The 25,852-nt window shown below is 37.0% G+C and overlaps 1 protein-coding gene and 1 long non-coding RNA gene across 3 annotated transcripts in view; one reads left to right on the forward strand and one right to left on the reverse strand.

The window, feature by feature from the left end:
• Positions 1 to 953: 953 nt before the first annotated feature.
• The window catches only part of LOC148676812 (sodium/hydrogen exchanger 9-like), an 89,950-nt gene continuing 65,051 nt past the window's right edge, over positions 954 to 25,852 (reverse strand). Inside the window, exons 13-17 of one of the 2 annotated variants that reach the window (XM_088613547.1) lie at positions 12,829 to 12,894; positions 12,323 to 12,371; positions 11,432 to 11,514; positions 3,084 to 3,189; positions 954 to 2,484 (exon numbers count right to left, since the gene is read on the reverse strand). In XM_088613547.1, coding sequence (XP_088469673.1) covers positions 2,287 to 2,484; positions 3,084 to 3,189; positions 11,432 to 11,514; positions 12,323 to 12,371; positions 12,829 to 12,894 — 502 coding nt within the window. In that variant the 3' untranslated portion in view covers positions 954 to 2,286. The remainder of the gene's footprint in view (positions 2,485 to 3,083; positions 3,190 to 11,431; positions 11,515 to 12,322; positions 12,372 to 12,828; positions 12,895 to 25,852) is intronic. The other variant, XM_088613556.1, reaches the window with a different exon arrangement.
• LOC148676813 (uncharacterized) lies at positions 4,979 to 23,316 on the forward strand. The gene is made up of 3 exons (XR_015928634.1): positions 4,979 to 5,067; positions 8,245 to 8,317; positions 21,669 to 23,316. It is a non-coding gene; the product is annotated as an uncharacterized LOC148676813 (long non-coding RNA).

The following is a 25,852-nucleotide window of genomic DNA, read 5'->3' on the forward strand; positions in this document are numbered from 1 at the left end:
GTAGCATTCCTTGAATGAGAAATTAGGACATCTCTTATTTCTACACAAGTGGTGGTATCAGGAATCTGTAACTTGCTTGTCATCTGGCTTTCTCATGTGACTGTTGAGGAGGAGTTATGACAGACAATGCAAGGTTTTGCCTTTTTTTCTGGATCACAAAGGCTGATCCACAGTTGGATAAGCAGCTGCATAATTATGCATGTAAACAAGCACTTTAAGTACCTGAGGATTGTTTTCTCTTGACATTGACATTTTTTAAATAACAAACTGCAGTACTATACAGAGGTATGGCCCAGAAAAAAAATCTTTATAATAAAAAAAACAAATATTTCAGAGGGTTGTTAAATATTTCAGAGGGTAGAGGCCAGGCTCACAGTTTTTCACAGGAATGTTTCACAGAAAGCTCTTGGTGACAGTTATTTAAATTGTGTATCACACCCTTCACAGGATGTTCACTTGTCTCTAAGATAAAAGCAGAATTCACAGTGACATTAAAACTCTTCCTCCCCACCCTCTAGCATAGGTGAGTTTTTAATCTTTTCCTGAAATAGATATAAGATGCTACAATGTCATATCAGACAGACTATCTCATACAATCCTATCACATTCTGCACCTCCTTTGTTCTTTACCAATTACAGTCTAGTGCTGTGAGGCCGTTCCATACAGTGCATCAGAATGCAAATGTACTTGTTTTTACATTATTGGGTCACATTTCCTTTTGTTCCCATTTTGGTGTTAAGACACTTGCCTTCAAATCAGCATACAAATTAAATATTTACCTTTAACAAGGAACACAAGACAACTGGGAGTGTATGGATGTACTGTAAGTCACATTGTTTGTACAGCTCTGATTTCAGGACTGCATGCACAGAGTGACGAAATACATTCCCGTGCTGCATACACATTGTATATAATGCCATAAAAGCACATGTGCTCAATGTACCAAAAGAAATATTTAGAAATTTATTTATTGAAATACATATTTTGATTATTCAGTACAGCATCTGAAAAAATAAAAAAACAAGATTAAAAGTATTCTATTACAAAAACATTTTTTACCTTCTTGTATAAACTTCTAAGGCAAAATCAGTTACAGTTCTGCAGGTTTTTCCTATTAAATGACAAAATGTGTATTTTGTAGATTCATGAAGAGGTCAACACTGGCAGTATTTCAAAATAACAACCAAAGTTAAAAAACAAACAGGATTTTTAATTTCAAGTACTCATGCTTTGCCTGGTCCAGGGGCGCCGTACAATGGCAGACCCTGCGCTCTGACCCCAAGCTTTTCTCCCTGTCTGTGTGTCTGTGTCTCCATGGAGAAAAAGCTGGGGTATGCGAAAAGACGAATTCCTAATGCAAGAAATTGTATAGGGCTAATAAAGAAACATTATAATTAAAAAACATTATAACTTATAATTTAAGAAAGTACCAAGAAAACATTTTAAAAAGCATGTTAAAAAACTTTACATTTCCATACATGTTTTTAGAACTTCAATTCTGGAATAATAAAACTTTTTGCTTTCTGGTGTCAAAAACCACTTTTATTTTTTTTGAAAATCTATACCTGAGTAAGGTGTTTTGGTATGGGTTAAAAAATGTTTATCTGCTTGATTCGGTTTTGACTTTGAGAACGTCAGACATGTATTTCACATTTAAGTCAACGAAAATGTTAAACACAAAAGGCTAGATTCTGCTAAAATCACCAGTAATTCTCTATTATTCACTGTAGTATGTTTTGCACCTTGATCGGCAGACAACAAAAGGAATGGAACTGACAACAGCAGTCACCATTTTACAAGTTGGTTGACATAAGAAACCAAACAGAAGGTGATAATCTGTTTTTTTTTATAATTAGGAATAACGTTTAATGGGGGAAACAATGTTTAATGTGAAATGTTCTGGGTTGGTAACTTCACCATGGGCATTTTTATGTTTCTTCTCCAACGTAGTACCTCTTGAGAGAAAAGAGATTTGAAGCTGAGATGATATAGCACATTTCCATTGTGGTATACCATAGGAAAGACCAAAGAACATTGTGCACTTAAAGCATGAAATTTAAATTTTGAATACAGGCTACAAAAGATAATATAACAAGAATAGCATAAAAAAAATTCACAAGAAAGAATTGATGAGGATTTAACAGAGCAACAATATGAAGGGAATTATTCAATTCTGGATTTAGTAACCTTAATGCAAATACTTTCCTAATACAGTACATTGTATGCTGTGAGCCTGAATGCATACATTGTGTGTATGCATGTTGCATGTCTCAAATTTGGAATAATCAGCACTGACTAGACAAATCTGTGACCCCTCCCAGCCCTAAATCGCCCTCCAGCATGTTTTCAAGACTTGTGGATGCTGAGATCTTCTCGGTATCAGTATTTCTTTTCTGGTCAGGAGAAGCTGGCATGCCTTTATTTTCCCCATTCAGCCCAACAGAGCTGAAGTCTGTCTCTGTGTTTTGTAACTGCTCTTGGTTCTGTGTCAAAATGGAAAAGAAAAAAATCTTTATGCAGACTTTCAAGTATAGTTAATATTGAAACAATTAACTCTGATTCAGCACACTTATGTAGAGAAAAACATTATGTGAACATTTATGTTATGCAAACGTGGTGAGAAACTGGCACGCCATCACAATGCCTTAATGTGGTTATCATTTTTATAATTCCTTAGGGATCTTAAGGATGTCTGTTTCAGTACTCGGAGGTGTTCTGAAGCCTGTTTGGAAATGACAGACAAATAAGTTAGCTGCCACTCAAAATAATCACTCAAGTTTGATTGTAGACCATATGGCCGGTGAGTGCTAAATTTTTTGTTATGAATGAACAAACCAAAAATCCACTTTTAGACTAATCACTGACTAAGACATATAGAAGATATACTGATATAAATGTATAAAATGCGCTTTTTTAATACATAGAGTCTTCTGAAATCCTAAAGTGATTTGGAGCCCTGCTCTATCTCATTTTCCACACAGAAAGGCACCTTCTTTCTGTTGTAGGTGTTACTTATTCTAGGTTGTGTCTTTAGAAGGTATTCAATTAAGGAAGAACACAATGCGATGGATGAAGATCTTACCTCATATGCGTGTGGGCTGGTCAGGAGTTTGGCAAGAGGTCCACACCACAGGGGCAGAGTGGAGGTCAGAGGAGGTCCAGAGTGGGTCAGCAGCGGCTTCAGATATCTATTGTTCTGTTAAGATTTGTTTTAATTAAATGCACTGTCTGGAGCTGTCAGGATTTTTGATAGGCATTCTAAACAGATCCTACTAGTTGATCAATTCATAATGAACAGACGCAGGTGAGAATGACACTATCAGACATGCCAAGAGTGAATGGTTTTGCTTCAGTGCAACTGAATGATTGCAGCACCTAAATTTGGAAATTTCTCCAGGTTTAATACCAATTACAAATCCTATTTGACCTTTAAGAGCTGAAAGCAAATGTACAAATATGTTCTCAATAGAAAACTGAAATGATTTAGCCAGTGATTAAGAGCTCAGCCAGAGCAAAAACCAGAGAACAAAGTGTTCTTCCAGGACTAGGGCTAGAAAACTACGGTTCTGTATGTTGTTGTTGGTTGATGTTTTCTTCCTGTTATCCAGTCATTATAACAAATTACTGCGTGAACAAGGGTACCGGATTAAGGTTAGATAATGTTCTGATGAAAGATCCAAAGATGGAACAACTTGGCTGATAACAAGGTTAAAAAATAAACACCACGTTAAAAAAACATTTCTCTCTACGATGCTTACAGTACATAGAAGAATGATCATGAAAAACATTTCAGAAATGTTACTTGTTGATGTCATTATTTTTTAGTATTAGTATACCCTATTTATAATATGCGCAGAGCAGCACAGGTTAAAACTATAAGAGAGATGGACAATATTGAAATGAGTTTATTTTTCAAATTAATATTTGAAAGCCTTTGACCTTGACTCTTAAGGCCTCACATCAGTAGTTTTAATTCTGTGGTGCTGAGCATAGGTAGTAAACATTTCATGAAACACTGATTCCTTGGGATTCTTCAAAAAATGTTTGTATGAGATCCACAGAGCAGTAAGCTACCAATAACCAAATAACCAAGATATGCATCCTCTGCTTTGTCCCTATTCTATCTAAAGTACTTATTCTCAGGAATGTTTGACCTCTTATCTTCTAATGATTCAAACTACTTTTGATTTTACTGGCAGGACCTTTAATTAAAAGATCAGATCGTCTGAGTGTTTCTTGGAGAAAAACTCCAAATTCCATCTAAAATGTTAGCTTTTCTTAAATTTTTATTGTATGCTTCAGAGTTATACTATTCATGCCAATTAAAGTTCTGAAGAAGGAAACCTGAAGTATAAAGACAAATATTATTTCTGTAACTGAGACTTAAAAAACTACAAAAATATTTGTTGAATTGAGGGAGTGAAAGTACCAATATTTCTGTTATAACTGAGGTAGCTGGGCTTCCTCTAGAGAAACAAAACATAATAAAGAAAAAAGAAAGAAGAATAAAAAAATTGGAAGTATCCATCCATGGGAAGATGAATGAATGCAGAGTCAAAAAATAAAAGACAGAATCATGTATAGTAAAGTAAAATAAGCAACAGATTTTCAACCTGATCATGAAAGTTTAAAGGCAGGGTTTTAGGTCAACAAAACCTGATTGTCTAAAAACACAATGTAATTATAGCTGGTGTAAGTAAAGTCGTTTTGATTTCATGCCTTCAGCTTTTAACACTGTTTCATAAAGGCTGATTAAAAGGAGATGTTTTAAATTACTGATTCTACCCTATCCATGTGCAATTTAATATAAATGGCATAATCTGACCTGGATCAATGACATATTATCAGTCTTTTACAATCAACATTACAATATGTTTATATGTGCTCCCAGCAAGCCTTTATTGACCTAGCTGTCGAATAGGCAGATGCTAAACCTTACTGAATGTGCTGATGCTGAATAAATCTTGTATGTTAATTCACTGTAAATTTTCATAGGGGCAGCAATGAAAGAGAGGGATCAGTGAAAGCGACCACAGAAAAACGTCTTGCAGTGTATAAGAATGAGGGTGAGCAAGAAAGCACATTATTCCTGCAGATTTTTTTTCATTTTAGTCTGTGGCATTTTATTGAACAAATATTCTGTTAGTTTATTAGTTAATGTTAGCTAGGGAACTGTATGACATCCCGAAACATAGAAAAGTAATAGTTTTGCCATTCGACTTTCAGTTTGGAATGCTGAATATTCTTAATCCAGTTAGCACTCATAAGAGACAGCCTGTGGTTCTGTGTTACACAGTACACCAGCCATAAGAGTGTGACTTTAATCTGTGTACAGTTTTATAACAGATAGTAATGCAGTACAGGAAGTCATGCTGACGCTACTACATGAGTCAAAGACATTATGTCTCCAAGAAATGTGTGTGGAGAGGATGGGGGCTTAGGGTACTGTTCAAGTGATACAGTAAAGAAAAAATACGACTTGCATGTTATATGAAATAAGTATTCAATGAGTTAGCTGACACCTTGCAAGGGCAAGGACAAGGAAACTCACTTTCTCCATGTTTTTGTGTATTTTTATATAAGTGTATAACTTATTTTTATATCTAGAAAAGTTAGAAACACCAAGCGTATCGAGTTGGCTTTAAGGCATACCACAGGAGAGAACGAGACATGCTTCCCTGACTCCCTCCTGCCATCAGGTACACTGCAGGCTCCACAGAGGCTGACAGGAGAGTCACTGTGGATCATTGCTGACATCACTGCAAGCCTGCAGGTGCCCAGCAAGTCGCAGTGTCATAGTGCACTACTGCTGAAGAAACTCGGTCACAGCTGGTCAGTGTCATGACCCAGAATGGATGACCAATAGTGTATCTACACTAAATTATGGATTAATCGCTGTTTTCATTTCACCACACTAGGCCACTCATGGATTCTGGTTATACAATCCCTATCCATGGACGTCACTGCTGACATCCTAGACAATCACGATGCATGACTTGCCCTTCTGGACGACAGATTTACTGACTGAAACATTTTAGCGAAGCACAAACAATAACACTACAGTGACATTTACAACCATTTAGATTTTTGTTTGTATGGAAAGTGCAGAGAACAAAGCACAATGATTAAGTTACCATGGTATCCTGGAGCTCATATTCTCTCCTGCCTGGGGCAGAACATAATTTCCTCATCACTTGTGCAGTTAAACATATCGGCAGCTGAGAAATCACTTGGGTTCGACCAAAGCACTGCCAAGATTTTTTTGCATAGGCTCAGATATTTTAAATAATGGGCTAATTGAATAAACTTTCTTTAGATTCAGAGAAAAACTGTGAAAAGCGTTCTTCCTAGCAGCGAGTCATCCACCCAAGGTAGCAGTATTCCCAAATGAATGGTATGAAAGACAAGTGATCAACAGTTACACTGTTTGTACTGCTGACAAGTATACAACAGCGCAGCCGAGGCTGTAATTATGGATATCCTTGCAGAAAAATAAACTGTTAGACTAAAGGCTGTTAAACTGAAGGCTGAAATCTACTTGCTTCAGTCAGTTCAGTGCCTTATATACATAGATTGACCTCCACAGTCTTCTCAGGACTCCATCTCTTCAACGGTGCTACTGGTTGCAATAATTAAAAATAACTTCATCGGCTGCTTTGCTTTATATATAATACTTGTGGCTCTTAAGTGTATGTTTATTTTGCAGTCTGGACTAGTCCGGTATGAACAAAATGCTGCAAAGCAGAAGCAATCATCATTTTGGCACTATCACACATCTACTGTAGCTTAATCTGCAAAAGAATGAGCTCTTAGCCATTTCAGCTGCTATCAATAAATATCTAAGGGATTTGGGAAGTGGAATATCAGCCACCTTTGTCAGTTTCCAACCCAGCCCTCGTTATCTGCCAGTGAAATAAAACTCCTGCCCCTCTTTTTTTCCCGGTTTACTCCTCCCCTCTTTGTTCCCTCTAGGATTCTTTGGAGCTTCTTATTCCAGGAAGCCTACCTGATCTAGATTCTTTCTAGTGTGGGGGAGCTGCAGTTCCAATTTCTCAGACTGGTTATTAAATCTAAGTGAAAAAATAAATGAATTGGTGTTATATAAACTTTTAACAAATTTCGAATTAAGCACAGAATCCTGAACTTTGTGAAAGGACTGTAAGTCGCCATGTTGTTGAAAACCCCTGGTCTCGCCATGAGTGAGAGTGAGAGTTTGTGTGAATTGTGATGTTAAATGGCCCTTCCTGCTCACTAGTCACTGTAATGACCAATGAAATTAGATGTACAAGTGAAGAAGTACAGGTGGTGCAGGAGATATTTTACCACAGAAATGTTTCTATGTGTTATGCACTGAAAGTTAACGAGTTCCATTTATTGGCAAAACCATGTTTCATCGGATTAAAAGATGAATTGGCAAGCCTGATACTTTACAATGTCATTGGGCCACATCACTCGAAGTTTTGTTGCCTTGTTCTGAGTCGCAGAACATGGTGCTGTGCATACCTGAAAATTTCATTTATTTTGTGATGTAAATTGGAAGTTTTACAAGTTACTGTGTACATTTGCACTGTGAAATGCACTCATCAATGTTCATTCTTTCTAAAGCCAAAACATAAAAACACCATTGCAGTTCCCCTTTAAGAGAACATCTAGACTACAGCCTTACCACAATTGGTCACACTGTTATATACAAAACAACACAGTTTTACCCCAGTTGTTTTGTTGCAGAGGAACAATTTACATTTTGAATATTTTTGTCAAGCGACAGATTACAATCTAAAAATATTTGTCCAGCTCAGGAACATTAGGGATTATTCACTTCAGAACATGCAGTATAGTTTCTTCAGATCCTTGGGGGAAAAAAAAAACCTCACAGTGTTACAGGAAAATAAAGTGGGTCAAATCCCATGTTCAACACTTTTGCACAGCTTTAATTTTTTCAGTGAAAAACAGGAATGAATAGCTCAATTCCCCCTTAATTTGTTTCTCTTGCAGCAGGCACACAGAATACCTCTCCTTTTGAAGAGAAGCAATACAAATCCAAGACAAGCTGCTCTAAACCAATATATTCAACAAACCTCTTTCTTAATCTGTCAGTAACCAGGCTACAATTATACATTGACTTATTTCTAGAGAAGAATGTTGCACAATTTCCTAAAGTTTCAATATGCCTATTTCAAATAATTGCTTAATTTCTGTAATAACTGTGACAAACATTTTATTTTCTTGATGGATCTCTAAAGAGGGGGTGTTATGAAAACATACTCTGTATAAGGATTTGAATAGAAGCCCAGAAGACTTCTACACCTTACTACAGTATGTACATGTGACTCTTACAGTATGTCACTCAGATTAATTAGCTTTCAAATTTCAGAACAACTTCTTCGGAAAAGGGATAGAAACATACACAAGGCTGTGAAGCAATATTCATTTCAAGAAACTATGAAGTTTACCAGAAGCGTATGAGACAACAGAAACGAAAAAATCACAGGAACATGAAGACACATGTTTATCTTTTAAATTCAAATGAATTTTAGATTGTAAAAGTCACAATGAAACACATCTCTCTTGCTCACTTACATTGGGGTCTCTAGCTGTGCCATTGTTTCAAGATTAAAAGCTATAATACTCGCACACCATCATTTTACTTTGGTAGGTGTTCCTTCAAATTCTATTTAACCAGAAAAGAAAAACAGAAAAAATAACGAGAGTAAAAGCAATACAGTCCTTATCGGAACTAGAATAAAAATTATAGGGTTGTTTTTTGGGAAATTATGGGTTTATCTGCACAATAGAACAATAGACTATTAGAAGAACCTTCTACAGCAGAATACTGTGCACAAAAGCTGCTGAAATCAAACCTATAATTTAAAAGTTATTACTGACACCTAGGATACATTACCTAAGTTTTCTATTTTTGGTTGTTTTAATCTTCTTGATTTTAAGGTTTTATTTTATTTTAAGCTAAAACGGTGTCAAATTTCTGCAAGTAGGAGTAACTCTGAAGAATAACTGTGTATAAAATATTCAAAACATAATCAGATGAACAGCTTCCAGTGTATGTCTATATTATATACTGTATTATGAAGGGGTTAAATAAAATAAACATAACCATAAGCCTAAAGTATAAATGTTAGTTCTGAATTTCCTGATAATTGGAAATTGCATGTTTTTAAACAGTTTACATATTCTGCACTAAAGCCTTGGATGTCAGTCCTCTCATTGAACCAGTGCTTGCTGCAGTTACTATGGTAACTCAGGACAAGATGCCCTAGAATATGAATGGGGCCAGACCAACTGGGACAGATGGTGTTAATCAAAACCTTCTGGGAGATGAAAAAAGGGAGAAGTGAACACTTATCTTAAGCCTGTATGTTACCAGAGGAATGAACAGTGGTACATTCTGTTTTCCCCTAAGAAAAAAAACATTGGTTCTATGCAGACAATGGTCTTGGTGCAAATACTTGACCCTCTGTCTTGCTTAACTGAGAAATAATTCACACACATCTGAAAGTTATACTCCCTGTAATATTGGCATCTGTAGTTAAGTGTGGTTTGGGACAGACACAAAATCTTCTTTAAACAAGGTCAGTGGAGGCTGTTTGTACAATAATATGAAATTTAAGAAAGGGGCTGAGTGTTCGACTATAAGATTCTGACCAAACTGGTATATACTGTATCTGTTCTTGCATTTCCCATCAGATATCGGCTTTCGGATTTATGGGCACCTGTAGTTCCTTTTCTGAGAGGTGGAGGAAGGACAGTAATAGTAATTGCACCTGTAATATAACTGACAAAAACTGATAGCTCCAAACTCCAGTGCTGTGGTGCTCACCAATTTCTCAGGATCACTTATTCATTGGATGTCTAGGGCATTCACTGTTAGCTTTGTAAAGATTTATAAAAAGACAACATATGTTTGAAATTAAAAATCCCAAATTTACAAAGTATGATAATCTAGCAAAAAAAGACTAATTAACACAGGATAATATTTTTTTTTTGCTTCTCTGTTTCTAGAGCAGGTGTGGCATATGCAATATAGAAAGGAGGGCACATGACAAGAATGGTTATATACTGCAGGTTAGTCAGAAGCAGAGAAATACCACTAATTTTTCTTCTTTAAAACTGAAATATGCCTTTTTTTCTTAGCACTCAATTAGCACTGAATGGGAGAATATGTTGTCCTTGTCATTAAAAATGCATGACATTTCTGCAGAATATAAGACATAATTTCTAGGTAATTTGAATTTTTCATCGCAGTTCAAGCAGATGCAAATTACATACCATAAAGATTCTTCCTGCAGCTTCAATGTGAAATATTATACCACATTCAGAGGAAAAATGGTGTGATCCTAATGTCATTACTTCACTGATTTTATTTTTTTCTTTATAGGGACGTAAGAATATGTAGAGTACAGTTTCATCTGTTGTTTTACTTTATCAATGGTGCATAGTAGAGTTATTCAGTCAGCTGAAGTGAGATTCCACTCCAGTCACTCCAGCTCAGCTCGCTGAGACGTCTTAGTTCAACAATAGTAATGGGCTCTGCGAACGAGCTGTGTGATGCTCTCTCTACAGCAGACGGTGTGAAGTGTGAAAACAAATTAAATTCTTGGAAGACATTAAAAAAAGAAAAGATATATTTCTACATACCATCGGACCTGTAGCAACCGATGGTAGATACTGTATGTTCTTGGCGCGGGCAAAGCAGAGACTAAAACAGAATGTATATCCTGGCAGATCAAGAGTGAGAGACAGACAGAAACCTGACCTGGTGTGATCAGGCAAGTCATCCTTTGAGAGTATTTATCTTAACATCAGAACAGATAGCCTTATAAAATGTAGCAACCAGTTTAATTACTAATGCTTGAAGGTACAATGCCTTCATTATCTTACTAGTAAATTATCTTACCTAAATAAAATAAACGGGAATATACTGTGCAATACTGTTTTACTATGAGTCTATCCCTATTGTTCTACTGTGTCCTTATTAACTTCCATAACCCCCGATTGCTGAAAACCACAAAGAACCTCCTGTGCATTTGGGTTTCACCTTTTTATATCTTATATATCCAGCCAAGCAACTCAACTTTTGAAAATGTCCAGGAATTGAGAATGAAGACCCCAGTCTCCAATTCCTGAAATTCTGTCATGGAAAGCAATAGGGTTATGAGGGTGGCTGCCCCCTGCCCTGGAAATTAGAGACATTGGGAGACCCACTTATGATAAGACACAATTGTGGGAATTCATAGTGGACAAGATGCCGAGACAGCCCTGTATATGAGTGCTCCATAGCAACAAGATGCCATCACGTTTGTTGAATTTCATCATAACAACAACACTAAGCTACTTTGAAGCATTGGTTGATGTTCTTTTTCTTCACTAATTACCTCTTACATATGTATAAACAAAGACACAATATAAGGATACTTATGATCTAAGTTGTTCCATATTCTCTGAAGCCAGGGGTTGTCTGGCTGTGTGGTTGGTGCATCCAGTCCCTCAGTGGCTGTCTGAAAAAAAAAATGTATAAAAGGGCTGTTAGGAGACGTAGACAAAGACTAACTGCTCTGAGCAGTGAGTCAGGAATGGAAATGAGTGTAAAGTATACCTGACTTCAATAAGTGATATCTAATGACCTTTGCTGAGATACCCTGGTTGTTTCATGAATAAGAAAGCCCAATTCAGGACAGGTACTTTGGTGGCACAAGTGGCCTATGTGCAGTCTGTCTCAGAGAAGGAATACGCGTGAACCCTCAGAGGAAGCCTTTCAATGCACTATTGCACTTTACATTAGCATTTGAAAAGTCTGTGGACTCAACTCAATAGATTTCATCTCCCTTCATCAAGATATCATACTTTGCTGTCTCCACTGATAAAGCCATTAAGACATAAAAGCTAGCAGAATAGTTTATGCTGCTCTGCAGATAATGATCGAATCAAGGTCAAACAGGCGGATGAAACAGAACAGAGGCTCAAAAACCCCTAACAATTTAGACAGGAATCTCCGCTACTGGAAGGACAACAGGACAACTGAGAGGACAACATTTAAAACCAAACAGACAGCATTTGCAGTGATACTTCAATTGAGCGTTAGGACTTCTTTCATTTTTTACATAATGACAATATGTCATGTTCAGAACATTTCTCAAATTACAATAAACAGAAAGCCAAATTCATCCAATGTATATACACACTTATGTTCACTCACTAAAATACATATGAATTCCACTTTTTAAGCTGAAATATTTACCATATTGGTATGAGGTCACATATTACAAATGTTCTAAAAACATATATACAGTATGACCCATATTTTACCTGATAAGAAAACTCCACTTTCATATCTTCATCAGGATCAACATCCACCCTTTTAAAAATAAAATGTAGACAGGTCAGTTGTGAACCCATACATATACTCATACCTGTAGGTCAACTGAAGGATTTTTGAAAAAAACAGCAAAATAAAACACTCACAATATTGTGTTTTATGTCAGAAAGGTATTCAAGATTGGTGGCTTACTCAATAGTATTATGGAAACTGCATGATATGGAGTCAATTTTGTGAATTAGACCTGGGTGGCATGTTAGCACAGTGGTTAGCATTGCTGCTTTGCAGTGCTGGGGCCCTGGGTTAGATTCCTGGGGTGCTATATGTATGGAGTGTGTATGTTCTTCTTTGGTTTGCGTGGGTTTCCTCCAGGTGCTCCAGCTTCCTCCCACAGTTCAAAGACATACTGGTAGATTAACTGGCTTCTGGGAAAATTGGCCTTGGATATGAGTTTGTGTCTGCTCTGTGATAGATTGGCGTCCCCTCCTGGGTGTACCCTGCCTTGCACCCATTGCTTGCCAGCACTGGCTCTGGCTCCCCCGCAACCCTGGAGTGGAAGAAGCTGTTAGAAAACGGATGGAAGAATGAATTAGCCCCCGGAGAGCAGACCTCCATGGCCAAGTTCATTAGACACCAACCTGCTTCAAGCAGCTGTGTCCTTTTAGCACACAAGCCGCCTTGGGCACACACTTCTATATAGACCACATGTAGAAGCCATTCTCCACCCGTATCTGTTACCCGGATCCCTTTTGCATGTGTGACAAATATGATTGTTTTACAGCGCAGTTTTCATTAATTATTTGAATAGGCACTTTGAATATGCTGGTTCTCCCAGTCAATAAATATAATACTAGAAAACTGCAAGCAGTTTCAAAAGCTTCCAAGTAAGAAACAGTATCATGAAATACTATAGAACCACGTGATCATAACAGGTATTGTACAGTACCAGTTTGCAGTGTAATTGTACTGAACTGTCTGTATTGTAATTGCAACTATAATGACTCCAAGTTTAGAGTAAACTGTTTTGAAAAAGAGAAGTTAGCACTACGGGGTACATTTTGCTAAGCAGGTGATGTCCCGTTGCAGGTGTACAATGTGCTTTAATGTGATTGAGTGTTCCAGGTTTCAATTCAATTGGTGCTGTGACTCCCAAAGCATACATGGTTTGATAGCAAAATTGCATCCAGGCTAACATCTTGGTTTCAGCAGGAATCTGTAATTGCCACTATAATGATATATACCAAATATTGAGTTAATTCACCCAACAGATTTTGCTCAGGAGTATCAATAACTAGAGAAGAAAACTGGTCAGGTGGTAATCCTGCGTTAAACAGGAACCCTATTTTGCTACAGTGTAATTGCATGGTTATTAGAATGATACCAACCAGGCTTGGGGCTGACTGGCCACTTTGTGCAAAACAGCTTTACAGGTGGATTTCTGCCCTGCGCAGGCTGGAGCCAGGTCTAGCATGGTTAACACAAATATTGATCTGCTCATTCTCTCAAGCAGCAGCTATCCCTTAACAAGCACCTGTAATCAGCTCTTCTTCCTGAGACGTCAGTAAGCTTTTTCATAGGTGGTAGTCAATTAGAGCACAGCTGATTACATACAAATTTCGGTGGTATGTTTCTGCACACAAAATTGAGTACAAGAGTATAGGGTGAAGGATTGTGTAATTATTGCTATCCAGCTCAAGAAGTTAAAAAAATGTTCTTTGGGGTCATTTAGTTATTTGTTGTTCCAGTATTTGCAATTTGGAGTATCGGTAACACTCAACCAAGAAGACCTATAATGAAAATGTGACCACTTAAATGTAATGTCAGTGTGTGTCGGATTTTAACAATTTAGAGCAAGGCAACGTGTCAGTGTGAGAGCTGCAAATGAACAAGTAGAGGTTAATTTCATGCTGAAAAGTTCAAGAAACAAGAAAGAAGACAAGAAGTCTGCACTGCTGAAATGAGCATGGCAGTAAACTCTGCTGGTGATTGCAATTGATTTAAACAATTTCAGGATAAGAAAGCCTTTTCTCAAAGCTTGTCTTTTTAGCTTAATGTCTTCTGGAACTTATGGAAAATCACAGCTTAATACATTTGTTCTAAGATGTCTGCCTAACTTGTGTGGAAGTGTGCCTTTGTGACAGGAAGTGGAAACAAGAATGCAGTAAGTTTTTTAATATTAGCGAGTGTGAGTGTGGGGAGGGAGTGGAACGCAGAAGGCACTGTCCCCTGAGTTCAGATTATTTGGATACATTCCAGGAAAAGCATATGAATTTAACATTTCAAAAATAAAAAGGTGCTTTTTCACTGCTCTGAGGGTGGTTTTCTACAAAAACCATTCAACATAAATACTACAGCACAGCTGTGTGAAGGTGCTGAATGAACATATACTGCAGATATTTGAATACCTTTTTTGCTTATTGATTCTGAACTAAAAATTAATTGAATGTTTAAAAAGATAAATTAAGAGTGGCTAATACAGAAACAAAAAAGTAGTTATACATTTTGTTCCACAGGAAGTAGGGGATTTTGTTTTGTTCCAGGAGGGATTATGGGTGTTTAAACACAGAATCATAATTAAATCGACTCCAGCGTGTTATGCAACTAAGATATAAGATATACCAAGTGATGAAAAATAAATACCCTGCACAATTCTGCAGTCTGAACTGTGGAGGAGGATCGAGCCAAGTGTCATTCTTAGCTTGGAACATTAGCTGCTTGTTTAGACAATGCATCTGTATAGCAATTATACTGTTTTGAGCATCACTTAAAAACATGTGCAGGCAGAGAGTGCTGGGGCTTCTCAGATTGCTTCTAGCTATTCTATCAGCTGCGGGTCTAAGTTTACTTCCAGTGAGGGGCCGAGTGATGAATCTTTGATCAAAACCCTGCTTAGAGAGTGTTTTCATTTAGGAACAAGGAGGCACCAACAAGAAAAACACAAGCACCTCCCTCACTGGAAAGGTTCTCTCTCAACAGGAAGGAAACCAGGGCTCATGTACCCAAACAGAGTTTTCATGTATCCAACAACATCTCTTGATAGGTCTGTGTGCAAACACTGACCGAAACAAAAACGTTCAATGTCTTCACATATTAAGCTAATCAAGAAAAAAGGTGTCCAATAATAATTCTTGTTTTAGAATTACATCTCAATAGTGAACTATTTATTTTTTTACAGAAAAAAGCAGCTTATTTTGGGGGATGCTTGGCAAAACAGGACTAACTCTCTCTCCATTTTCTGTGGTAAAAATGAAGACAAACTGTGTGAAAATACAGTTTATAGCTACTGCTCTCTTGTGTGGCTCTGGCTGGCAGCCATCTGTAACTGTGTTTTGTGTCACAACAGAGAAAACTCTCTCCTCAGATATTAAATATTTTATTGTGTTTTTTAATAGATGTGTCACTCTTACATTAAACAGGCCTTTGAGATTAAGCCAGCAATTTAAAACAGGGTTGCAAAATTTAAATTATGTACAAAGATATCTGTTTATGTGTAGCAATAAACCTGAACCATAATCATGAAAACCAGTGATGTGGACTTAGACTCCTTTCACTTTTAAAATGCTATATATCTTACCCATCTCCTTCAATGCACCCTCATTATAGAAAAATATTCATCATTCCATCCATCTCATTTAGAATACCACAAAAAGCACTGCTTAGTGTACTTTAGTAAAAACTCAGATCATGTAACCCCTTTGCAGAAATCATCTGTTAATTATATTCTGTCTCAGACATTAATGTCTCTTCTTTCTTTTCCATTTTTGCAGATGGTCTGCTAGAACCTCCAGTACTTGTTTTTTAAATGTGACCAATCACAGAATGCCTGGGAGTGGGAAACAGCTGTGTGTTTCTTGTGGTGTATATAATGAAAGTACACACTGAGAAATAAGACGGGATAATGCACAAGGCAGGATGTTAACTACACTGACAAACCTGCAATAAATGATGTAGCATTGGCAATAGGTTTTGTTTAGCGCGAGATAAGAGGCAGACTTTTTAAATCACAATAACTGTTCTTGTGTAATTGCTACGAGCAGCGATTCAGTTTTGAAAACCCTCCCATCAATTCCCAAAGCTGTTTGTGCTGTGAAAAGCGATGTGTGTCAGCCTTCTAGTGTGTGGAATCAGGTTGGAGCCAGGGGTTATGCCACCAGCTGACTGTGACCAAGGCTGCCCAAGCACAAGCACACAACTGGCAGAGTGCCCTCAGGCCAGAGAAGGGATTAGTCAGTCAGGGCTCTCCCTGGCGAAACAGCGACCCATGTGACTTCTTGGGTGCCTATAGGTTTGTAGCTACTGTACCTCAGTCCAGGACTCTCCTGAGATTGGTGCCAACACTCCACTAAGGCACTGCAGAGCTGGCAGTGTGTCATTTTCCCTGTGTAAAGCAGGAGTTGTTGCTGTGATGAGCTGAGACGCAAAGAAAGATTCCAAAATCGAGTGAGTATAAAATTAAAAACAGAAAAAAAAACAGTTAAAGGGAGTATGTCTCACTGGTATTTTTTCACTTTTTCTCTTCTCGAATTATTCAACCTAGCTCTGTGCCATTGCTTAATCTCTTCAGCATGTTTCTCAGTACTGGTGCAGCAGGCAGCCATTTCAGGTTCAGAAGATGTGTGAAAAGTAAGAAGCTTTGTTCTTTCTCTCATTCCTCAAAGGTTCAGACCAGTTACAGCTGATTACAAACACTGACTAAAATTACTAGTTCTGCTTTTTACAATCTGTACTTTGCAAATGAAATTGTAATTAATTCACCTTGCTGCTGGCTGAATGAAAGACCCTTTAGTCCCATAGGGACAAAACACAATTACTTATATATCTGGCCTCCCGTTTTATGTTAGAAACACTTGTGGAAGCTTTGTATAAACCGGTGATCCTTATATCATACATAAATCGTGTCAGATGGGTAAGACTTTTGCACCTTACAACAGACTGCTTCGTCTACATATGATACAAGCACGTGTGCATAGTAATTTTAATTACAAGATTAAGAAAGTCCCACTACCAACCCCAAAAAGCAAAAAGTCACCAAGTAGCTCATGAAAAAAAGCAAACACTGAACATTGGAATGTAGGTTAAATTTGACTAACGTGAAACAAAAAGACTAAAAAATCCTTAGAATTTACTGGTTTATGGTGTGTAAATGATTTAATGGGCAAACTCACTAACACATTTGTTTGTTTTTTTCTAGAAATCCTTTCTGAATAAATGAAGGATATTCTGAATATTAAGTTATAGGCTGGCCTCTGATACCTGCACAATTAAACAGCAGAGCTACCACGGGATCTTGTGTCTTTCTGACACTTGTACCCTGGCAGGAGTTCAGTATGCAGTACACTGCTTGTTGACACAAGCTGTGCCAGAGCAAGCTACTGTTAGTTATCAGGCTCTGTGCTTGTATGTGAATAATTAAGATAGGGTTATGTACTTATGCATTTTTTTCAAGATGAAATAAACTGGACTTGGAAACACAGAGGATAAATTAATTTGAGAGACTGAGACTGATATTTCATTTTTCCATGGCTAGAAAACCTCCACATCCTTATTCAAATAAAAGTCTTCCTCTGCTTTTATTTATACTACTTCTGTCTTTAGAAAAGCTGTGGTGCAAGTTGAGAGCGCCTTCATTTAAGTGAAATATATTTTCCCCATCAAATAAAGACATTTTTAGAATATAAAATACCAATACATGCATTCTTTAGCATTATTCATTACCTTCATGTTAATCTTTTTACTTGAATTTTACTTGTAGTAATGAATGAGTTTTGTATGTATTAATTTTCTTTAAACAGAAGTCTTTACAAAGTCATGCATTTTGTATCATACAGTACCTTAAGTAAATTCCTGCTTCCCATTCACATTCTTAAATGAAAGAGTGTTCAATACATGCAGAGAAATAGCAAATAGACATAAGCATGGTTAAATATACAACATACGTACAGTAATAGTTATTATATTAGTGAATAAACTAGTTTTAGAAACAGGGTTATTCTGCTAGTAGAAGATTCTGATTTTCTCAGCATCATGCTATGTGACATCTTAGATAAAAAAAGTTCAACTTGGTTGAGTGTGTGCAGGTTCTTCATGCAAGAAAGTATGTAAGACCATGTTTTTTTCTTTTTGTATCACCAGGATGATGACATACGATTCTAAACCACACAAATTATACAGCACTGATGCTTGTTTAACAGAAATTCTGGGAAAGCCATGAATTATTTAGATAAGCATCAACTTCTGTTTTAAAATGTTCAGACTGGACACAAAGCAGCAGTTTGGTGTTCAAACTTAGACTATGTATCACAGCAATAACAACAAGATGCTGTATATGGCATGACAAACTAAGGCTTGACGTATTAAGGAATTTTGGCTGATATATTACCAACAATCTCTGAACATATTCCTAGATACGACTGCTGTCAAAATGAAAATAGCAAAAAATTTGAAAGGTAGAATAAGTACATGCTAAAACCACAGCTCAGAAACCTGCTAAGCCTTCAGGCAAAAAGGAATTTGTATTGTTTTTATGACAAATGTATATTGCATTTTTAAATTAAATTGTTGTAAAGGAAGATTGCACTGTGTCAGATAAATAAATCACAAAATATTTTGTTATATCCTACACTGGAATAAAAACCCCAACAAAAGCTGTTATGTCAGACACACTTAAAAATAATGTGAATAATTTCTCCCTACAGTACCTAGTGGGCATGTTACTTAGGTAGTGTGCAGCAGTGGCTAAGGGTCTGGGCTCATAACTGGAAAGCTGTGGGTTCAACTCTCCAGTGGGACACTGCTGTTGTACCCTTAAGCAGGGTACTTCACTCAGACTGCTCCAAAATACACTGCTGTACAGTTGGGGACAATTGTATGTTGCTTTGGATAAAGGGGTCAGCCAAATAAACCAAATATATTCTTTAACATTCCTGCTACAGCTTGAATATTCAATGCAAAGCCACCGGCTTGTGGAATCTGCACTGGCAGTTCTACAAATCTTGAACAGCTCAACCAAAAATTATACAGTACACCTTAGAAGGAAAAATACACAATGTCTGTTTCTCTGCCGGATCACTCCTGTTTACCTGTGTCATGAAATGGGAGAGCAAAAAGGAAGAAACTATGAAGGGTGTGTTAAACCGGTCATTACACTTAATCTGGATGTCACCACTGGTTTTGATTACTCTACAAGCTCAATAGTGTCAATAACGGGACAGAATGTTTCTATGGGGGGGAATCTACAGAAAAGAAGACTGAAACCGGCATTACCTGTCGGCTTGGGTGTCAGGTAGTCACAATAGTGGAGATGAGGTGCCCCAGGCAGAGAGTGAGTATTTGCCTTCGCTCTCATGCTATTTGTGTCTTTTTTTTCCTCGAAGTTGCTGTGAAACTAATAGGCTCTATTCACTGGAGGGTCAGGGGTAATTACTAGCGCACCAGAGCTTGGCGATATAGAAGCCTTCTGCCTGTTGTCAGCTTCCTCACGGGAGCTTGTTACCCACCCCTTTGTGATTTAACAATCCAAAAAAAGAGAGATGAACAAAATGGAGAAAACCATATGGAACAAATCCACTATAACTGCTGAGTAAAAGCAGTTTATACGGTTCACATCATAAGATTCTAGGATAGAATTAATTTAGGTTGGTGAGCAGAAGAGAAAATGCAGCTGCTGCCTTTATTTTTGCAGGACGATATCACATTTGCAATCTGCTTTCACGTGCAAACTCAGAATTCTCAGAAACAACATTACAATCTGATGAGGTTTAAAACATTCAAGGCATAGTGTGTAGATGAGTTCACCCTACTGGCCTTCTTATAAGGCCTTCTTGGCATGACACCATTTCTTTTAATATACCTTTTTTTTCAATAAAAACTCTAAAACTACCAAAAAAGGCACTAAATAAAATGTGACATCAGCTTACAACAGGAAAGGAGTCAGAACTTTGAACAATGAGTGTCAGAGAAATGAGCGCCTTAGACACGAGACGAAGCCACAATAACTGTTTACCTTTCCATGTTGTCAAGGCAGGGTTAACCCTGGGGGCTTACAGTCACCAACATACTGTAGAAGCCATACGCTGCTGTTTTGAGTCAAAGCTTTGATAAAAAAAATACGGTATTGGTATAAATCAAATATGAAATGTAATGTTTCAAAAGATCAGTACCCTGACATTGGGTATTTGAATGCTTTGTAGTCAACCAAGGGGAAGTGACGCTACTGTTAAAGCCTGTTGTCACATATTGCTTATTGTATTGCTCTATTGTACTCCCGGCTTTTAAACTCTGCAACTACCTCAGCATCTAGTAGGCGTTAACCTGCTGAATCCAAGTGACGGCACCACTGGAGCACCACATATTGGAACTGTGGGTGTGTACGGACATCTCAAAGCACCAGAGCCTGCATGAAAGGCAAACCAACACTAGCAAAAGACCTTTTAACAACAAGGTGTTTAACACGACACTGTTACACCTTAACTTTACACCACAGATGTTGGCACAGAACCATGTAAGCAGTATAATAGTTCTTTGCTTAAATAAAATATATTATTTTTGATGCGCAGTGCGCAATCCAATAACCATCATAACTTGTCCTTCTCTTGCATACTGTATAACCTTAATTTGCTATTACAGTCGTCTTGAACCTTAAAAATGCGGAAGTTGGTAGTTTCTTTATATGTGTGCCATCCATTTTGCGATACTGTATCAGTCATGCTTCTGCACTGCAGCAACTTACATTTCTTCTGTAATGTCCATTGTGATACAATTGTGATACTTCAACGGGGGTGAAAAAATAGATTTACTTTTACAATTATACCAACCCCTGATGACTTTTCTAAGCTAGGCAGTATATGTTTATGAACTAACTCATCACCAAAGCACCAGACACTAGTCTACAATATATGCTTAAGTCCTCATTGATGAATGTATGGAACAACAGTTTAACTGCTTTATCATAGTTCAATATCTACAAGCTTAGAAACCTGCATGGGAAAAACATTTTTTTTTACACATGAAAACATAACACTGTCCTAGATACAGTACTGTATGTATTTTTGATGTTGGTTTTCACTACTGAAAAACAATGTGTCCGATTATCATTTTGAATGCTATTTTTTAATAAAATGACCATAGTAGGTAACATCACAATATTCTAATAATTGTAAACCTTTCATAGCCAGTTTTCTTTGTTTGCATTTATAGTTGAAGCAAAAACATAGTAACATTCAGCCCCATTTTACAGGTCCATTCTATTCTGACTTGTTTATTCTAAACAGATATGACGGGGCAGAACGTTTTGACTAATTCAGATGCCTTTTCTATATTTATTTCTATCTTTCATAGCTAATTTGCCAACAGTAAAGCATCATGGATGTCCAGCTGGTAAATGAACCTGACACCATCTCAGTCAGAGACAATAAAGGTAATTTTTTTCACACGAAATTCAGATCAAATTAACCACTCCTGCCACACCTATAATATTCTTTTTAATCCCCAGGAAGTTGTACTATCGTTTGCCCCCTGAGCCCAAGGCAAGGAGCTTCATCTCTGGGGAGAAACCAGTGACTCAGCTCTGTTTGTTTCTTGAATTCTCAGCCCTGTGTCTTGTATTACTTACCAGCACCTTTCTGTTCCTTCCTGACCTCTTAACCAGTGCATCAACTATCTGATACACAGCCGATAAAAAATTAAAGATACACATTAATTATTAAGAACTGGAGATATTAAATTGATTTTAATGCACTGTTTAAGGGCTGGGATCACTGCTTTGCTCAAGGCTAACCTGCCTGTCTGAGGTGCATGCCCCACTGGGCTTTAAAAACAAATCAGGTCCATCTGCTCCTCTTTCGCTGACCTCCAACATTCTCTGGCCAATGCATAAGGCTGGAGTCAGAGCCAAGTTTAAACCAAAGAGGAGTCAGAAACTTTCTGTATGCGATTCCAGACTGTACGCAGAAGAGCAGATGTCCACAGACAGGCCTGCCAATTAGTTTTCATTGCCCGTGAGACATTGTATTCCTGGTTGCTAAAGCACACAAAGAATCAATGGACAGACTGCTCATCAGGAAGTTGGACTTCATGGGGAAACTGCTGTAGTTTGGTGATACATGAGATTAATGAATATATGGATGATATAATAAAATTCAGAAACTGTGATTGTTTTTCTTGACTACTGCTGACTTATGCTCATGATGCAAAATGTTGATACCAATACAAAAATATTACAAAAGCACTGAGAATCAGTCCAAATATATTTGTTAACTGTAATCTGAAGTCCCTTACTGATAGATTTTTAACGAACCAAGATTTTAAATAGAATGTATTTATAGAGCTGGGCGATGGTTAACATGAGACTTACGTTTCAAACCTAACGCTGTTTATTTCATGCCATAACAAATGAAATCAATAGCCAGAAACAGCAACCAAATTAAACCCTGCATAAGAAAAAAGATGAATCAGACTAGAGACAGGGGAATCACACTGAATAAGGGAAAATTGAAGCACAAATTAGAGTAAAACAATCCAGTTTTGTTTGCCCTGTATTTTTGGAGCCTGCAGCCTGAAGATTTTCCAAGTCCAAATCTTTCATTTCCTAATAACAAAAAAAATGTTAGAAGGTTTAGATGTCAGGGGGAAATTAAAGATAAAAAGGTCAATATAGTTCATGTAAAGAGCAACCTTCATTATTGACATTTGTTACTTAAGGAGAGGAAAGCACAGGCTGTTGTGGCTATTGTTATTATGTGAAGTGAGCTATTGATGCTGAATAAACTGATTAATTTATTCAGTAATACAGCCTGTAACCATTATTAACTCGAGAGTAAAGGAAAATTATCCAAGTATACTGTATATCAGCAGTTCTAAGTCTGCTAATTAGGCTGATTTTGGCTGCTTCTAATTTAGGCATGCATTTGTGGAATATACTGTAGACTTTAGGAAAAAAAACAAATATTGCCAAATATAAACAAATACAAAGAATGGTTCAGAGGTGGACTGGTATTTCTGATTTGAAGGCCACAGACAGCAGTGATACTGAAAAAGTTTGAAAACTGAATTTAAATAACTAAATTCTCCACTTAAAAACCTCAAATTGAATGGTGTTGTATATTTGTTTAAATTAAATACATTGGAATTTCTAGAAAAATAAAGGACTATTTTAAAAAATCTTTATCCAATAATAAGACTATGAAGATACTTGCATGGCAACCGTATATATTTGTGTATTAACAAGTTCAAGTGGAAAGCTACGTACTTGGCAAAATGCTCTAACATCTTCTGGCTCAGTCTCTAAAGAGTGCCTTTTAATTGCTGCTGAATTGCATTCAAGTGAAAGGCATTCATGCTGGATTTTATTAGCACTTAAGAATTTCACTGTGATTTCTCATGTTTTCCTTTCTTCTTGTGTGAAATGCAGCAGTAATAAAATGCAGCTATTTTAGATGCATCTAATGCCACCCCCATCTGTTATGGAGACACAATGGTGTCACTGAAGACGCACAAGGAACTTTGACCTTTAGATAAAATCCAGTGGTTACCAAGAGACAAGTTTAATTTGGTAATTCATTATGGCAGCTCAATTTCACCTTTATACAGGAAAAGCAATGAGACAAAATGAGTTTCTTAAATGTGAATATCTTGAACACACATATGATATAAAAAGAAATAATATTCAGAAGCTTTTATGTGTAGTGACTGCTGTAACTTGGAGTGATGTTGTCTCATGGTTCTTAGTACAATGCCTTTACACAAAGATGTCTGATGGAAAATTTAGCCTTCTTAAGTCCTAAAGAAATTGTTATACTGTATAGTATAATATAGTATTTCACTGTCTAGTACATTGTCACGAATTGTGTTCCCATAACATGCAAGAAAATAAGCAGAGTGGATCTTCTGCTGCTCAGAAATGAGAGATTTTTATTCCTAAGATGAGAGATGTGGAAACGAGGTGAAGGTGAACATCTCTGAAACCAACGGCACTCATGCTGTGCTTCTCAAGACTCACTTACAAAACCTGGAAGAATTACCTTGCGTTGTTTGCTAGCTGAGACATGAACATATACAAAATCACTCTCACAAAGTCAATTAGAGATTACACTGGGCAAGTACAGTAAAAGTAATGTTTGAGGACAAAACAGATGGCATGAAGATGCAAACAAATATGGTTGGTTTGGTCAAAAAATATTATTTTGTTTCTAAAGGAGAGTCTGTTGGTAAGGTGATCAACAGAGGTCTCCCATCCCAAACAGCGGTTTATTCGATATGACCTTCTTCTTCTAAATCTTGGGATTTAATAAAAATCTCCTTCTCAGACATCACAATGTTGCTCTGATTAATAGTGTTAATTTAAGAAGCTCTTCTGTTAAGAGTGTCGGTGTCAGAGGAGGAGCCAGTGTCCCAGGTGCACACACTCTTCGTGGTTAAAAAACCCAGATGCTTGTTTCGACACTGCACGCAATTCAGGCATTTAGCAAATGGGTTTGTTCTCTTTCTTTCCAGAGATGCACATTTGTTATTAATTTATAAGGATTCTACAGAAAAGGAGTCAGTAGATTGAAATAACAGAACCAAAAAGGAAAAAAAAAACCTGTTGGCACTAAGGGTTACCACAGCTTCGCAGTTCATGCAGGGTGAAGGTACAAGAAATGCTTGGAGCCAAATGGCAAATAGAATCAGGTCTTAAAAATGGGAGAAATTAATATGTCCAGAAATATAAACAGGCGTAATAAAAACACTAATGAATAAGGGAATGGAATGAGTGGAAGGTTTATAAAGATACCTCACACAGAACAAATGAACGAGTCACAGAGACTAACAAAAAAACACTGTGGATTTTATTTGCAAGTGGAACATCACTTTAAGGGAAACTGACAATGAAAGGCGAGAAGTGCTATTATAAGCCCCTTTCTAAAGTAAGAGAGGAATGTTTCTTGTGAGGGGAAAAAACATTAACAATGCAGAGCTATCGTGAAACACCTTGAAATGCTTCTAAAGCCTTGTGCTAGGTTGATCTGCTTTCTAGTTTTCTGACATTGTTCTTTCCAAGACTCCCAATCAATGGAAACCTCATCCTCAGAATCATGCCAAATATTTCAGATAAAAGGTCAGATAATAAAAGTCTTCCCTTTATTTCCAGTAATCTGAATTAGTTTCAAAAAGCTTATTGGGTGCTAAAATGTTTATTAGACCAGCCCTGAACAGCACAAAAAAAAGCACAATATTATTGTAAAATCCCATTTTGCAATAAAAAAGCAAAATTGTCAACAGAAGTACCATTGTTTTCAAAACCCTAATATATGTATGTATTTATTTGACAATAATTTACCTATCTACTGAAGCTCTCTGTTACTTGTTTTTGTATTTGTTTGTACAAATTCCTCATTCTATTTAAAAAAAAATCTTTCTCATTTCACTGTCAGGGTCTCTGGAGCTCTGCAGCCCTTCTTTTCCTCCTCTGTTAGGAGGCAATTTTATGTATAAAACACATTTTAAAAAATGAAAGTATCGAGATTTTATATCTAAAAATAGAA

Source organism: Lepisosteus platostomus, chromosome 2, assembly GCF_059453375.1.
Source record: "Lepisosteus platostomus isolate fLepPlt1 chromosome 2, fLepPlt1.hap1, whole genome shotgun sequence".
Lineage (NCBI taxonomy): Eukaryota > Metazoa > Chordata > Actinopteri > Semionotiformes > Lepisosteidae > Lepisosteus > Lepisosteus platostomus.